At 54.5% G+C, this 13,976-nt stretch overlaps 2 protein-coding genes across 3 annotated transcripts in view; one reads left to right on the forward strand and one right to left on the reverse strand.

The window, feature by feature from the left end:
• TDRD10 (tudor domain containing 10) overlaps nucleotides 1-3,828 on the forward strand; it is a 20,737-nt gene extending 16,909 nt beyond the window's left edge. For both annotated transcript variants that reach the window (XM_081112995.1, XM_081112994.1), the window contains exons 10-13: nucleotides 261-406; nucleotides 680-834; nucleotides 2,650-2,720; nucleotides 2,927-3,828. In XM_081112995.1, coding sequence (XP_080969121.1) covers nucleotides 261-406; nucleotides 680-834; nucleotides 2,650-2,720; nucleotides 2,927-2,959 — 405 coding nt within the window. In that variant the 3' untranslated portion in view covers nucleotides 2,960-3,828. The remainder of the gene's footprint in view (nucleotides 1-260; nucleotides 407-679; nucleotides 835-2,649; nucleotides 2,721-2,926) is intronic.
• Nucleotides 3,822-13,697, reverse strand: UBE2Q1 (ubiquitin conjugating enzyme E2 Q1; the record flags this gene model as incomplete). The annotated part of the gene is made up of 13 exons (XM_081112993.1): nucleotides 3,822-5,611; nucleotides 6,051-6,117; nucleotides 6,447-6,542; nucleotides 6,802-6,850; nucleotides 6,940-6,998; nucleotides 7,112-7,202; nucleotides 7,400-7,460; nucleotides 7,652-7,736; nucleotides 7,945-8,085; nucleotides 10,105-10,155; nucleotides 10,751-10,855; nucleotides 11,147-11,251; nucleotides 13,371-13,697. 13 exons carry the CDS (start codon nucleotides 13,695-13,697, stop codon nucleotides 5,580-5,582), a joined length of 1,269 nt encoding a protein of 422 aa, XP_080969119.1. The 3' UTR covers nucleotides 3,822-5,579.
• Nucleotides 13,698-13,976: the final 279 nt, after the last annotated feature.

Raw genomic sequence — 13,976 nt, forward strand, 5'->3', positions numbered from 1 at the left:
GGGCTTGTTGGTGGCCCGCGTGGGCTCAGCGCCTCCTCGCAGGGCCTTCCCGGGGTGGGTGTGGTGATGGGCCGGTCAGCGGCGGCGTCCAGTCCGGACGAGTGCGTTCTAACCCCTGGGTCCCGAGTCTTCCTCTCTCCCGCCTGGACCTTGGTTCCCTGGGGGCCGATCAGTGGTGCTGGCCTAGCAGGGGACGTCTGCAGAGCCAGGTGTGGGACGTGCTGCAGGCAGTGAGGCCCGTGCATGGGTGCCACCTGCAGACTCTGCACCAGAACATGCAGGCGCTCTTCAGCACCCTGGCCGAGGCGGAGGAGCAGCAGCCCTACCTGCAGGACGCAGCCGTGCAGCGCGGGGCCCGCTGCCTGGCCGAGTACCACCTGGGCACGTACGGCCGGGCCTGGAACAGGTATGTGCCCGGCAGGGGTGGACGGCCTAAGGCTGGACAGTGTGAGAGAGGCCGGCGGACAGACACTCCTTCCCTTCTCCCTCCTCGGGACTCTGGTTTCTTTCTTGCTGCTTCCTCTCCCGAGATCTGTGACTACGATCACTTCTCTGCCCGAGGAAGGGGAGAACCAGGGAAACTCTGCTCCGTTAGCCTTGACCTCTGAACCTCTTGGTGAAGGACCGCTGTGCATGCCACCAGGTGGAACAGCCCTTCGTTCCTCCCTCCCCTGGCCAGGTGCTGGGTAGTGGACAGGGTGGATACCTGGGCTGTGGTCTTGTTCGTCGACTTTGGCCAGTCGGCCACCGTCCCGGTGCAGTGTCTGCGCAGCCTGGATAGTGATGACTTCTGGACCATCCCCCCTCTGGCTCAGCCTTTCATGCTGAGGAAAGGTAAGATGCCCTCCGACCCCGCCCAGCGCTCCCCGCCCCCAGGCTCAGGGATGGGAGATGCTGTGTCTGCCCCCAGGACCTCAGCGGGGGAGGGTGTGGGGGCAGCCAAGGCCCTCAGGGTACCCTTAAGCCTCTAGTCATTTGATCTTTCCCTGGTTTTTGGCATCTGCCTCTTGCAGAGCTGCCTCTTGGGTATTAGTTTTCACACCTGGGCTCCAGGGGCCCCAGCAGGTGCTGTCCAAAGGCTTAGCTCTCGGGGTGCAGGGAGGGAGGGCAGGCTTCTCACCCCTGCTTCTGCCAGCGCTGCTCTGTCTAAAGCGGTGGTTCTCAACCTTCCTAATGCTGCGACCCTTTAATACAGTTCCTCATGTTGTGGTGACCCCCAATTTCATTGTCACAAATTGAACATAATTAAAGCATAGTGATTAATCACAAAAACAATATGTAATTATATATGTGTTTTCCGATGGTCTTAGGCGACCCCTGTGAAAGGGTCATTCGACCCCCAAAGGGGTCGCGGCCCACAGGTTGAGAACCGCTGGTCTAAAGGAACAGCACGTCAACAGAAGGCCGAGTCCAGTGCCCTCCAACTAACCATTTGTTTTCAGATTCTAGTTTTCTTCTGTAACAGAATCCTTTCCCAATGAAATCTTAAGCAAAACCCAATGTACATAAAACCGGTGAAAGCGGAGCGACTCTGTGAAAGGATGAAAGAATGCTTTGGGGGATCAGGAGAAGCAGAGGTGAAGACAGACAGACAGACAGACACACTCACTCCCCAAGTGTAGGCCCAGGCCCCCTCACCCCTGGGAGGCTGAGGGGAATGGTGCCTAGTGATCAGGAGCACCACCCACAGGTCATCTTGGGTAATTGCCCAGCTTGGGGGGAACAGGCTGAAGGGGACTGCGTGGGTGTTAGGGGCCAGAGTGCCCAGCCCAGACATGGGCTGTGCTGAGCTCCCTCCTGGACTTGGAGATGGCCCGAGAGGTCAGGCAAGTGGTGGACAGTTCTCCCCGGATGGATGGGGAAAGCAAAGCTCCAAAAGGTGAAAGGAACTTCCTCACCTCTCACAGCAAGAAAGGGGCATGGCCGGGGGTGGAAGTGAGGTCCGGCTTTAACGTGGTCAGTCTCATGCGCAGACAGTCCCAGATTGGGAGGTTGGCAGGACAGCAGGAGCTGACATTTTGACCAGCGGCCTGCCCTGCCTCGTTCCAGCATGTAAACATGCTCATGGTGAGAGCATCTGCTTCTGACCTCTATCCCTCTAGCCCAGATTCTCAGAGCAGAGAGGATGAAGTTTCTGTCCCCAGAATTTCCCATTAGAGAATGTGAAATCCGCCCAGCTGACATGGCTCAGTGGTTGAGCTTTGGCCTGTGAACCAGGAGGTCACAGTTTGATTTCCGGTTGGGGCATATGCCCAGGGTGCAGGCTTGATCCCCAGTGTGGGGTGTGCAGGAGGCAGCCAATCAATGATTCTCTCTCTCTCCCTCCTTTCATCTCTGAAATTTAAATATATATATATATATATATATATATGAAGAGAGAATGTAAAATCCCAGGTTCATGTAATTATTCCAGTAACAGTAATAATGTCCCCTCCTTTTATATATCCCTCGTGCACCCTCCTCCTCCCCCCACCCTCCCCTTGCCAGCTTTATCTCGTTTTATCCTGCAGCAGGGAGGTAGCCCTAACTAGCAGAGACTTGTAGGAGCTGCTCTGCATTTCCCCGAGGCCCTGCCTCCCACTTCCCTCCCTTGCTCCTCCTGCCTGACCCAGTGCCACCAGGGTTTTGTTGTCGTGTTTTGTTTCGCAGGCATTTTGAGTTCATATCAGCGGACCCATCACATCCTCAAAGGGAGAATCACCGGCGCTTTGAACTTGGAGGTAACTGCCCCGGTATCTCACTCAGCCCTGCTCCCTCTCCTCCCACCCCCGGTCTCAGCTGTGGGCCAGTGCCAAGGCCTGGATTGTGGATTTATCTGGCATTCCCTTAGAGGCTTAGACAAAATAACCTGAAGTTACCCAAGGGGTCGGGTAGACTGGCTGACATGGTCCTTCCTTCCCACTGAGACTTTCTCTTTCTCTTGCAGCCACAAATCCTGAAGTTTGAAGAGTTAAGATGATGTGGCTAGCATCAGCTCCCTCCCTTATATATTCTTCGTGCCCCCTCCCCTTTCCCCTCCCCCTGCCTGCCCTGACCTGTGTCCCCCTTCCACTCGCAAGGCCACACTGGTGCCCAGGATTGACTTGCATTTGCCTTTACCCTCAGCTCCTCTCAGAAAAGTCTCAAATTTGTCATGTGTCTTCAGTTCCCCACTCAGTATGGACATTTGAACCAAACCTACGAAGCTTACATGGGAAGCTTCAGGTGGCCATGTATTTATTTTCTGTCTTTTTTTTGTGCCCCCAGAGCACGATATAAATTGCTCTAACAGATTCTGGAGATTCTGGAGAATGGAAGGGCCCACTGCTTTATTTTCCTGGGATTCCATTGCAGAACCAGGTGGGGAACATTTAACCAGTGAGCCATCCCCACGGAGAATAAATGTTGGCACGGTTCACGAGTTTGGGTGATTGATTCCTGTCTGGCCACCCCTCCCCAGCTCTGCCCTCCCCTCCCCACGGCAGTGAGGTGAGCTGTCTCAGGCTCTTACTCAGCTCTGGCTGCGGGCTCTGGGCTGGGCAGACCCTGCCTGGGATGGAGATTCATTCACACTTCAGGTGCAGGATACTGACCTCAAAGAGCTGTTTCACTTCTTGTCTTAGAAGGAAATTGATTCACGATATGGCTTTGATTCTCCCATGATTTGTAACGCCATGAGAACCCTAAACTTAAGGTCATAAAGGGAATATTAGGTTTGACAAGAAAAGTGGGGGGTTCTCTGTTCTCTGAGAGTTGCTGTACAACTCACAGGAGCTGGTGCCTCCCTTATGGCAGGGGAACAGGGACCCCATTATTTCTTTAAAAAAATTGATTAGAGCCAAACTATTTAAATAACTTTATTTGTTTCATCCTTTGGTAGATGAGAAAAATACATTACAAAATACATTATACAGAGGACAGCTCACAGTACACGTTACTAAAAACACAATCTACATGTCAGCCAGGGCTGGTGATCAGTTCAGAAGAAAGCCACAAAGGCCTTGAAAACCAGATTTTCGCTCTATGGAATAAGTTTGCCCCTAAGGTCCCCACTTTATCTAAACTTTAGCACCCCATATCAGGTGGGTGTGGGTAGAGTTAGAGCAGCATTGAGGGGGACTGTTGAACTCTCCATCCACCTGAAGCAGCAAGACATTAATCCCTTAAAAGAAAATGGGGGGAAATGACCAATGTTAAAGCATCATAGAACTGACATCCTATAGGCACCCAGGCAGCGCTCTCAATTCTGGGCTAAGACTAGCATCGCCACTGAGCCACCCCTGGCTTCTGTTATTGCGGTCATCACCTAGTCTGCAGGCATAGTCTGTCCCTCAGAGCCTGTCTCAACCCCAACGCAAGCTCACTGACGGGAGGCGGGCAGCACGCGTCAAACAGACCTCATACCCTTCCTTTTAAACAGCACGTACAGACAGCACAGCACTGACGGTTCTAGCCCCGCAGACTTCCTACCTCACTCTCCCCGCCCCAGCCGTTCCCAGGGCCTGGGGTGGGGACACAGGTGTACACAACAGCCCCCTGAAAGCTCACCTTCCCAGAGGACCCATCTTATGGAAGTGGCTTGAAAAGAATCCACAGTTTTTCAAGCCAAACAATCTCAGAGCTATACCTGTTTTCTCTTATGAGACCAAGGGAAGTGAGAGAGAGGAGGGTGAGCAAAGAAGCTAGCCAGAAGCCATTTCCCGGGAGGGAGGGATCGGCGACGCCGGAGTTGTGGCATACAGAGCATACTGCTGAGACCGGAGGCTGAGTACACACGAGACTGCCTCCATCACCACTCAATTCATTTAAAAGCAATTCCATGAAACAGCAGCCTGGTAAGCCTCCTTTCCCATTTCCTTGTTCTTAGAAATTTGAAAACATCTGCAAGTAGAAGAGAAAAGTAGTCCTAAGAATTAAGGTCGTCATTCCAGCCTGCTACACCGTGGCTCAGCAGGGCAGGCTCTGCATGCCAGGGGGACGAGTGCTGGTCGCTCCAGAGGCCTTCAGACGAATCCACCTTCCTCTGGCTTTAGCAGTGAAGTGTAGCCTCTCATCTCGACCCCTCCCCCACCACCCAAATAGTTTCGGGGATGGGGGTGGGGTGGATATGGGAACAAAAAGAAAGATGAGTCAAGACCAGCATCTTCAAATTAACAAACTGTAATTGTTTTCCCAAAGATACATTTTTTTCATACACATCCATCATACACTGTAACCAAAAAAAGCAGTGTACATGAAATAAGAGAAAATAAATTAAAAATCCATAGCATAGGTAAGGAGGCTCTAGTCTGGAGCACAGCTGAGTTTCCAGCAATATAAGGAGGCTCAAAAGTTTCTTTTATAAGAATGCCTGCTAGCAAGGGTTCCAGCCAGGTGGTTGGTTGGTCTGTAAGTCAGTCTTGAGTACTTGAAACAGTTCGGTGTTTGTTTTTTTCCTTAGCGTTTAGAATAGCCATCATTGTCCTGCAATAGGCAGAGCTATCACGTCCAGGAAAAATGAGGGAGGGAACCACAGAGGCAGCGTGAGATCCAAATACAGCATTCAAAGGTAATTGGTCCAGTGGTGCCTGGGGAAGGAGGAGGGGGACGGCGCTCCAGGGTTAGCCATCTTCCTTTGGGGGTGTGTACCAGCCTGCAAAGAAACCCAACAGTGAGGTGGAGGCTGAAGTCCCTGCTCCCAGCCCCGATCACTGAAGACTCCAGGATGACAGGTGAAATGACCCTAGGCAGGGCTTCCAGTGCGGGGAGAGGTGCAGGGAGACTGCCCACCTGGAGAGCATAAGCAAGGGGGGAGGCTGTGCCCAGCCGGAGACGACAGGGTGAGGTGAGCTTTCCATGGGGTGGCTGGGAAGGGGCAGCACCGAGTCCACATGGGGTATGATGGCTGGTGCTTTTCTGGAGAGGAGGCCGTGGAGGGAGCCACCTCTAGCCCTTCTCTGGGTAGCGGGCAGGTGCTGTGTTAATGGGTGATAAAGGCTCAGAAACCAGAAGGGGGTCCTTGCTACTTGGCTGGAAGGGAAAACCTCAGGCCTTCCGAGTGTCCGAATCCCGAGTCCTGGCTCCAGCCTCACCGTTTTTTTCGTGGATCTGCACCAAGGACTTGTAGGACTGCTGTGCTCTTGTCAGACTGTATTGAGACTGGGGAGAGGAAGCCGCCAGGTCAGGCCATGGCCAGCTGCGGCTTTACCGCCCCTCGCCTTCCATGAACTGTCACCCAGAGACCCAAACTTGTGGTCTGTTAACATAGAAGTGTCCCACCTGTAGGCCCCTCGGGATGCAATCCCATAGCCTTCCCTTTCCAGACCTGTGTCCTCCCCAACTCCTAGGCGGCCCCTCAGGCCAAGGCCCTCTCCTGTGCCCACCACGGTGTCCCAGGCCCAGGCATCCGATGCTTCGTCCGCTTGGCCCCTCAGAGAGGGCGGCCTGGGCACCTGGCTCCAGCCCGTCCAGCAGCCCCAGCTCCTTACTTTGTTGGCTCCAAACTGCACTCGTGCTTTCCCCTTCACCAGTGTGGCACTGATCTGCATGATCACGGACTCTATCGAGTAGGCACTGCTCCAGCCCTGGGAAACAGGAGCAGCAAGTCAGGAGAGTTCCCAGACACCTCACACCTGTTCTCCAGCAAGGAGCTGTGCCTGTGGAGGGGGTCCTGCCCTTCACTCCCGGAACAGCCACCACCTGTTTGTCTGGGTCAATGGGTGCCGGGCTCTGCCTGGCAAAATGGAAGGTTAAGCCCATCACCCAAAAGCCATAGAGGCGTGCGGTGAAGCTCAGCCGAGCCCGGCCCTGGCCAGCCTGACCAAGAGCAAGAGGCAGGCTCACCTGCTTGGTGAGAAGTTCCATGCAGATGGCACCTCCACCCAGCACATACCTGCAGAAGAAAGGTTAGTCAGTTGTGCCTGGCAAAAGCTCACGCCCCTTTCTCACCTTCTGTAACAGGAGCTGCCCTCAGCCACTCACCCTCCTGAAAGGACTGGAGACACAACCCTGACAAACGGTGGGTCAAATGGAAAGTTATCCTGTGAGAGACAAAGGCAATGATTAGGGGGCGAGGCCAGGATCTGCCACAAGATTGTCCGGTGGAGAAGGAAGCCTAGGCCAGGAGGGAGGGGCTGGGAGGGAAAAGACTTACTTTAAAGGAAAAGTTAAGTAGGATGAAGTCTGCACCTTCTTTCTCTTTGAGGATCTGGAGATCGTTGTGCAAAGCGCTGTCCTGGTCAACTCTATGAAGCAATGAGTCTGGGCTGACTCCCTGTCCTAGCTCAGGCGCCTTGTGTCGACCCCCACCTCCCCCCTGGCGAGCAGCAGAGGGACACCCCACTGCCCACACCGGCTCCTGGGACTGCCCAGGACGCCCAGCACAGTGGCTCCCCACATACTCGGCCTCCACTTCTTTTCCAATCCCAGAATCCCCACTCACTTGAGGAGTTTGACATTCCAATCATAAAGACTGTCATTCACCAGTTCGACTGCATAGTTTCCTGGAAGGCGGGAAGACAGGTGTTAGCAGGATGGTCCAGATGAGGATCCACCCAGGCCGAGAAGAAAAGGATCAGAGGCTCCAGGTGCACCCATGGACATGCGGCCAATCTGGGCCACTGGCTTGAGGCGCTCCATTCTGGCTCGTGTCCTTAGAGACTCCTGTCCAGGCCCTTCCCGGAGGCAAACTCACCACCTTTGAAACTCTGTGATCGGTATATATCCCTGAGCTCCTTCATCAGCCGGTCAGTGGCCTGCACCGAGCCAGACACTGCCCCCTGCCAGGGAGGGAAGACACGCCTCAGGGTCATGTGGTTTAGACCTTAGGGGCAGCCGGGCAGCTTGTTCAGGATCTAAGCAAGGATTAGGCACACCCATAACTCACCCCAGAAAACAGACTGCTCCCAGACGGATAGGTGATGGCCTACCACCTTCTAGCCAGTACCCACCACCCCTTGGCCCAGCCTCTCCCTAGAAGGTACGTACATTTAAGTAATCTTGCCTCTGGTTCTTTTTAATTTTCTCTAGGATAGCCAAGTTTTCTTTTCCGATGCCATCATCTTCCGATTTCTTGCCCTCAGCTGGCTCTTCCTCTTTCATTTCATAGTGATCTAGGTCTTCTGTGTCCTGGAGGTGGGATGGGATAGAGAAAAGAAACCAACACAGGTTGTGGAGAGGGGCCATCGCCTTCCCAGTCCCATTTGGTCTAGAGCTGCAAGTTAAGGAACAGTGGACTCTCCAGCAAGCTAAGGAACACAGCATCCTTTCTGTTCCGGCAACAATTCCCAGCCCCATTCCCTCCACAATCTAAAGGACAAGGCAAACCCCCTCCCATTCAGTCCTACAGCAGAAATACGTACGGGTCTAGGGAAGCAGAGACTCATTCCTCGTTTCTCAGCCTGACCCTGCTCCAACGTTCCTAAAACTCTCCCTTGGCAGCAGCTCTTAATTCCTAGAATGACTTTGGCCTGACACTGTGAGAGATCATGTTTCACCAGGTGACTACTGTGCCCAAGAATTCTCAGGACTCTCCAGGTTAAAGGAGGAACCTGGATCAGAAATCTCATGCCCGCCCAGGTGCATGACCTGAGTCAGCACAGGCACCACTGACAAGAGGGAAATGAAGAAGGCGGTCCAGTGAGGGAGCTTGGTAGAGGTCAAGAACAGAACTCACCCTGCCTTTCCATCACGCACAGAGCCCACTGTGCATGATGGGAAAGCCCATGTCCAGGATGCGAGCCCTGTTAGATGCTGGGTGATGGCGCAGAGGGCTCTCTCCTCTCTGACAGGAGGAAGTTTCATGTGTCGTGAGTCTTTTGTGTCTTAAGACCTTAACAAAGTTACAGAACCTGGGACATGAATGCAATGCGTGGAGACAAAGCAATCCAAGTGACCTGGCTCTAGCAGGACACGGCAATACTGACTTCCTAATTATTACCTCGATGCTGACATCTACTGAACGTTTATTATGTTGGGCACTATACTGGATGCTATACACACGAGCTCGGTTAGTTCTCACAACACCGTGCCCTTATGTTATCAGTACTCCCGTTTTTACAGGTAAGGAACGGAGGTCTGGTAATGTTAACTCTCATGTCCAAAGCCATACAACTCTTAGCAGAGCTAAAATGCGAATCAAATCTGTCTGGCTCCGAAGCTCAAGTTCTTAATTGTAATATTATGCAGAAATACCTGTTTTTAAAATATACCAGATAAATTGTTTAGCACTATGTACTGCATGAAGCGTTTTACATGCAATGCCTCATTTAATCTTTAAGACAACCATATACAGTAGATACCATAATTCTGTTTTATAAATAGGGAAACTGCAGCTTGGTAAAATTCCCAAGTTAAGATAACCTTGGAGATACAGGATGCAAACCCAGGCCTGCTCAAAGCCATCTGAAATTACCTTGCTGCAGCCTGACCAGTTTGGCTTAGTGGACAAGCAGTGGCCCATGGTCAGAAGGGTGTCGGGTTCAATTCCCGGTCAAGGGCACGTACCTCGTTGCTGGCAGGATCCCCGGCCCCAGGTCAGGGCTAGTGCGGGAGGCAACCAGTCCAATGTTTCTCTCTCTGTCTCTCCCACTCCCTTCCTCTCTCTAAAAATAATGGAAAAATATCCTCGGGTGAGGATTAAAAAAAAAGAAAAAGGAAAAGAAATTAACTTGTTGCTATTTGGTATAAACAGATTTGCACTTGACTGTCTTCAGTGGTTGGATGTGAGTGCCCTGTCTCCTCTATTACACTGGCCATTCCCCCAGGTCAGAGAATCTGTCTTTACTCACTGGCATTTTTCCCTCCCCAGTTTAGACTGGAGCTCTGTTAATCCTCACCCGAGGATATTTTTTTTCCATTGATTTTTAGACAGAGTGGAACGAAGGGAGAGAGACAGAGAGAAACATCGATGAGAGAGACATATGGACTGGTTGCCTCCCGCACAGGCCCCGGTCGGGGGCCAGGGATCAAGCCTGCAACCGAGGTATGTGTCCTTGACCAGAATCAAACCCAGGACCCTCCAGTCCACGGGCCAACGCTCTAACCATTGAGCAAAACAGGCTAGGGCTACCCTGGAGCTCTGTACACTGTGGATGCTCAAAGCTGCTGATTGAAAGTTTCCGATGCTGCCTCAGGTGGCAAGCCTACCTCAGGCATCTCCTCATCTTCATCTTCCGAAGACACGTCTTCCTGTGTGCACTGCAGTGGGGAGAGGAAAGGTGGGAGATCAGAGCCCAGTGGCTTCCTAGAATGCAACCTCTCACCTACTCCCCCAAGCTCCCAGGTCTGGAAGCTGTGTGCCCATCCATAACGCTGCCAGCCTGTCCACCAGCCAGATCTGAGTGGAAGCAACAGCCCAGGCAATGACTTCACTAGCAGCCCATTACTCTCCTCCTACCATATGCCAAAGTATAGAAGAGAAGCAGAGTGGCTATTTCTGTCACCCACCTCACAAATCCCAGTTTATTTTCCCCAAGAGGGATTCTTGCTTCTTGGTTCTTAACAAGGGGCCTGAGACCCCAATGGCCACCAACTTCTACTGGACCCCCACCCCCCCACCCCTACTTCTCCACATAAGGTATATTGCCCATGAGAGTGAGTTTTGATAGGTGAAGCTATTAGCGTCCCATTTAACTAGATTCCCATCTGGGGAAAAAAGAAGCCAAGAGTCACAACACGTGTGTGTGTGTGTGTTTGGGTCGGGTGCAGAGGAACTGCTGCAGATTTGCCTCCATCGCCTGAGTGCTGTCTGCGGGGTAACTGTGCACAAGGCCTGAGCCCCTCGGCTCCTCACCTGGTCTGCGGGCAAGGGCTGATCCAGCATCTCCACATCTGGATGCTGAGGGAGGTTATAGAGTTTACACAGGTCGGAGATGATCCTCTTCAGATGCTGCAATAGCTGGGGGGTAGGGGACCACAGTGACATCAAATACTTTCCAAACCAATCTGGACAGGTACATGGATGAGCTCTTAGCTCAGAACCCACATTGGTACCTAGTTCACTAATCTTATGGACCACGTAGCTGTGGGAGAGTTTACTGGACCCATCCTGGGGCTGGCATAGGTCTCCCCCTTTGTCCTTTGCAAGCAACTCCCCCAAGAAGTCAGCCCCCACAGTTCAGCCTACTGCACCACCCACTTTCCAGGTGTCTCCCTTTCACAGTTCGCCTTCAAGATATGGGGCCCTTACCAGAGTATTCCCCTTCTTTATGTCCACCAGCCTCTCCAAGACAGCAGCCAAGTTTGGGTCATCAGACTCCACCGACCAGATGGGGGGCACAGCAGGGTATGACTCCTGGCGGGAAAAAGAGCAGAGAGCGCGGTCAAGATGGGCAGCTCTGGGAAAAGCTACATTTTGCCTGCCCTCCACTCCTCAAAACTTCTCGTTCCTTTGCTCTTTCTCCAGCTCACGGAAGCCCAGCTCAGCAGGTCAGTATCTAGTCCAGCAGCTTTCCGAGGAACCCTAGGCCATGAGGGGAGAGAGCAGCACAGCCACACCCTGAGAACAGTGAGGGGGCTTATCCAGGTTCTGGACTTGAAGTTCTCCCACACCCAGCACCAAGTCCTCTTCTGATTTTCAAGCTCCACAATCAGCTGAGGAGCAGATCACCTCACCACAATCACACTGATGTGAAAAAAGCAGACTACAGGCCACTTTCAGTTTAACTGCGGAAGCAGGGATTGAAAACTAGATTGTATCTCCAGAATCTAAAAGTGAAAGGGTAGCAGAATTTCCACACCCCACTTCCAACAGGACCCCTCAAAGGCCAATCTCCCCACCGCTCTCGGGAACCTGCCACCCTCTTCGTCCAGGCGTAGGATGCGGGCTCCACATGGCAGGCTGGAAGGGCCTACGCCGCGAACATTCCCAGCATTCCTGAGCCACAGTGCCAAAGGCGGCGGACCAGACTCCCCCCTCCCTCAACCAAGGGGCCAGTTCAGGCCAAGTCTCCTTTACAGGGGCCACAGGGCGTCCAACCGAGAACCTTCTAAATTAACTTCCTTTTAGGGACAAAGATAGTAGATGGCCGCTGGCAACTGGAAGGGCAGGTAGAAGGGGTAAAACCTACCCGTAAGGAATTAGTAGCTAAATTCAGGAACAAAATTAACTCCTGAAGTTTCCACATCTGCCAAGGAAACCATTTCCACGTTACTAGGGGTTTCAGCTCTGCCGTGGTTCTAATCCTCAACGCCGGAGGGAAACAAATTATTCAAGATGCCCCAGTCTTCACCTAAGCCACACCTAGTGCGTCAATCTTAACTTCCTACTTTAGTAGGAAAAAAGGTGATGTGTGTGGTTGGTGGGGATGGAAGAAGAAAGAAGAAGTGGGACGCGCGAGTTTTGGTGGGACATCCTCCAATCTGAGCCGAGGCCTGCCTCGCCAAACCTTGACCTGGTTTGATGAAGGAAAGGGAAAACAGGAACCGTGTAAACTGAATCAGGACCCAAAGTCCCACACAATCCACAAGCCTGTCTTTCCCCAGACTGCTCCCATTTGCAGCCTGCTGCCTGCCCGGATCAAGTACTGTTCTCCGAGTCCTAACCAGGCTGCACGTGATCACAGCAGGTAGTGCAAGTGCTACACCACACAGTACCCGGCAATCCCGGGGTACCAGCCCTCCTCAAGGGGTCTGTGCGGGGGCACTAGCCCAGCAAGCAGAGGGTGGAATGATGTCCACTGGGGAGAAAAGGAACTGTGTCTTGTTCGGAACGGGATCGTCCTCAAACATGACCACCATTACCAGGAGAGGCAACACACAACCCAGGACAACTGGCGATATCCTCAGGGAACAGCCAGGGAGTGGCAGATCTGCTCCCAGCTGGGGCAAAAGGAGAGTTAGAGGTTACACCAGAATGAAAGGGAACCCGAAGGAGAGGAAGAAGAGGGTGAGCGGACTGCAACCTCCACCAGGTACATTCGGAGGCGGAGGGGCTGAGGAGAGGCGCCTGGGCAGGGCTCTCACAGGTGGCAGCGTCCGAAGCGAAAGGTGCCGTGAGAGGGGGCATCACTGAAACGTGTCGAGCTCCGGACCAAGTCCTTCCAGCTGAGGTCGGGGCAGAGGCCTGGAACCGGGCAATGAGCGCGAGGGGAAGCAAAGGGCACTCCCAGGTGGCAGGGTGAAGCCGTGGAGAACCCCAAATCGTGAGCCTGGGGACGCGGGTGGGTGGGTGAGTGGAGAGGGGTAGTGGCGGCGCTGCGTGTCAGGGGGTACCTCACGAGGAAGGGTCCAGGGGGGAGCTTCTGGGTGCCCGGCAGAACCTCCAGGGGCAGGCACAGTGTAACCGGAGGGAAGGAGCGAGCCCCGAGGGGGGACTCGGCCTCCCAGGTCCCTCGAGATAAAAAAGCTGTGCGGGGGGACCTGGAGTCGCTGAGAGGGGGCTCCTATGGGGGCGCACGCACGGGGGTCCTCACCGTGATGTTGCAGTGGATGCGGACGGGATCCCCAGGCACCGAGCCCCGTGCGGGGAGATGCGGGCCGGGCGTGGCCCCCGCCCCGGCCCCTCCGGCCCCGGCCAGCAGGAACTCGCAGCTCAGCTCGTCCAGGCAGGCGCTGGCAATGCGGAAGCGCTCGTGGCCGCGGTGGAAGATGGACTCGAGCAGCTTCAGCTCCCGCCTCAGGCAGGGCCCCGGCCCCGGGCCCCCCCCTGGGCCGCCCCCGGCCCCCGGCGCCGCCCCCTGGCCCCCCAGCTGCTGCCCCGGCCCCGGCTGCTGCTGCCCCTGCGGCTGCGGCTGCTGCATCCTCCGCTCCGCTCCGTTCCGGGGCCGGCGGGCCGGGAGCCTCCGGCCTCCGCTCCGGGCTCCGCCGCCGCCGCCGCCGCGGTCCGCACTTCCTGATCCCCCCTTCGCCAAGATGGCGCCGCCGCCACCTCCGGGACAGGGCCCCCCCCTCCGCTCGCCGCTCCCCCCACCCCCAGCCGCCGGAAGCCGCGCGCCCCTCCTCCTCCTCTTCGGAAGCCCCGCCTCCACCCCTCACGTGACCTCCCCGCTCGGCCTCGTTCACGTGACCTCTCCTTCTTT

The sequence above is a fragment of the Myotis nattereri genome (assembly GCF_964212035.1).
Source record: "Myotis nattereri genome assembly, chromosome: 18".
NCBI classification, from domain to species: domain Eukaryota; kingdom Metazoa; phylum Chordata; class Mammalia; order Chiroptera; family Vespertilionidae; genus Myotis; species Myotis nattereri.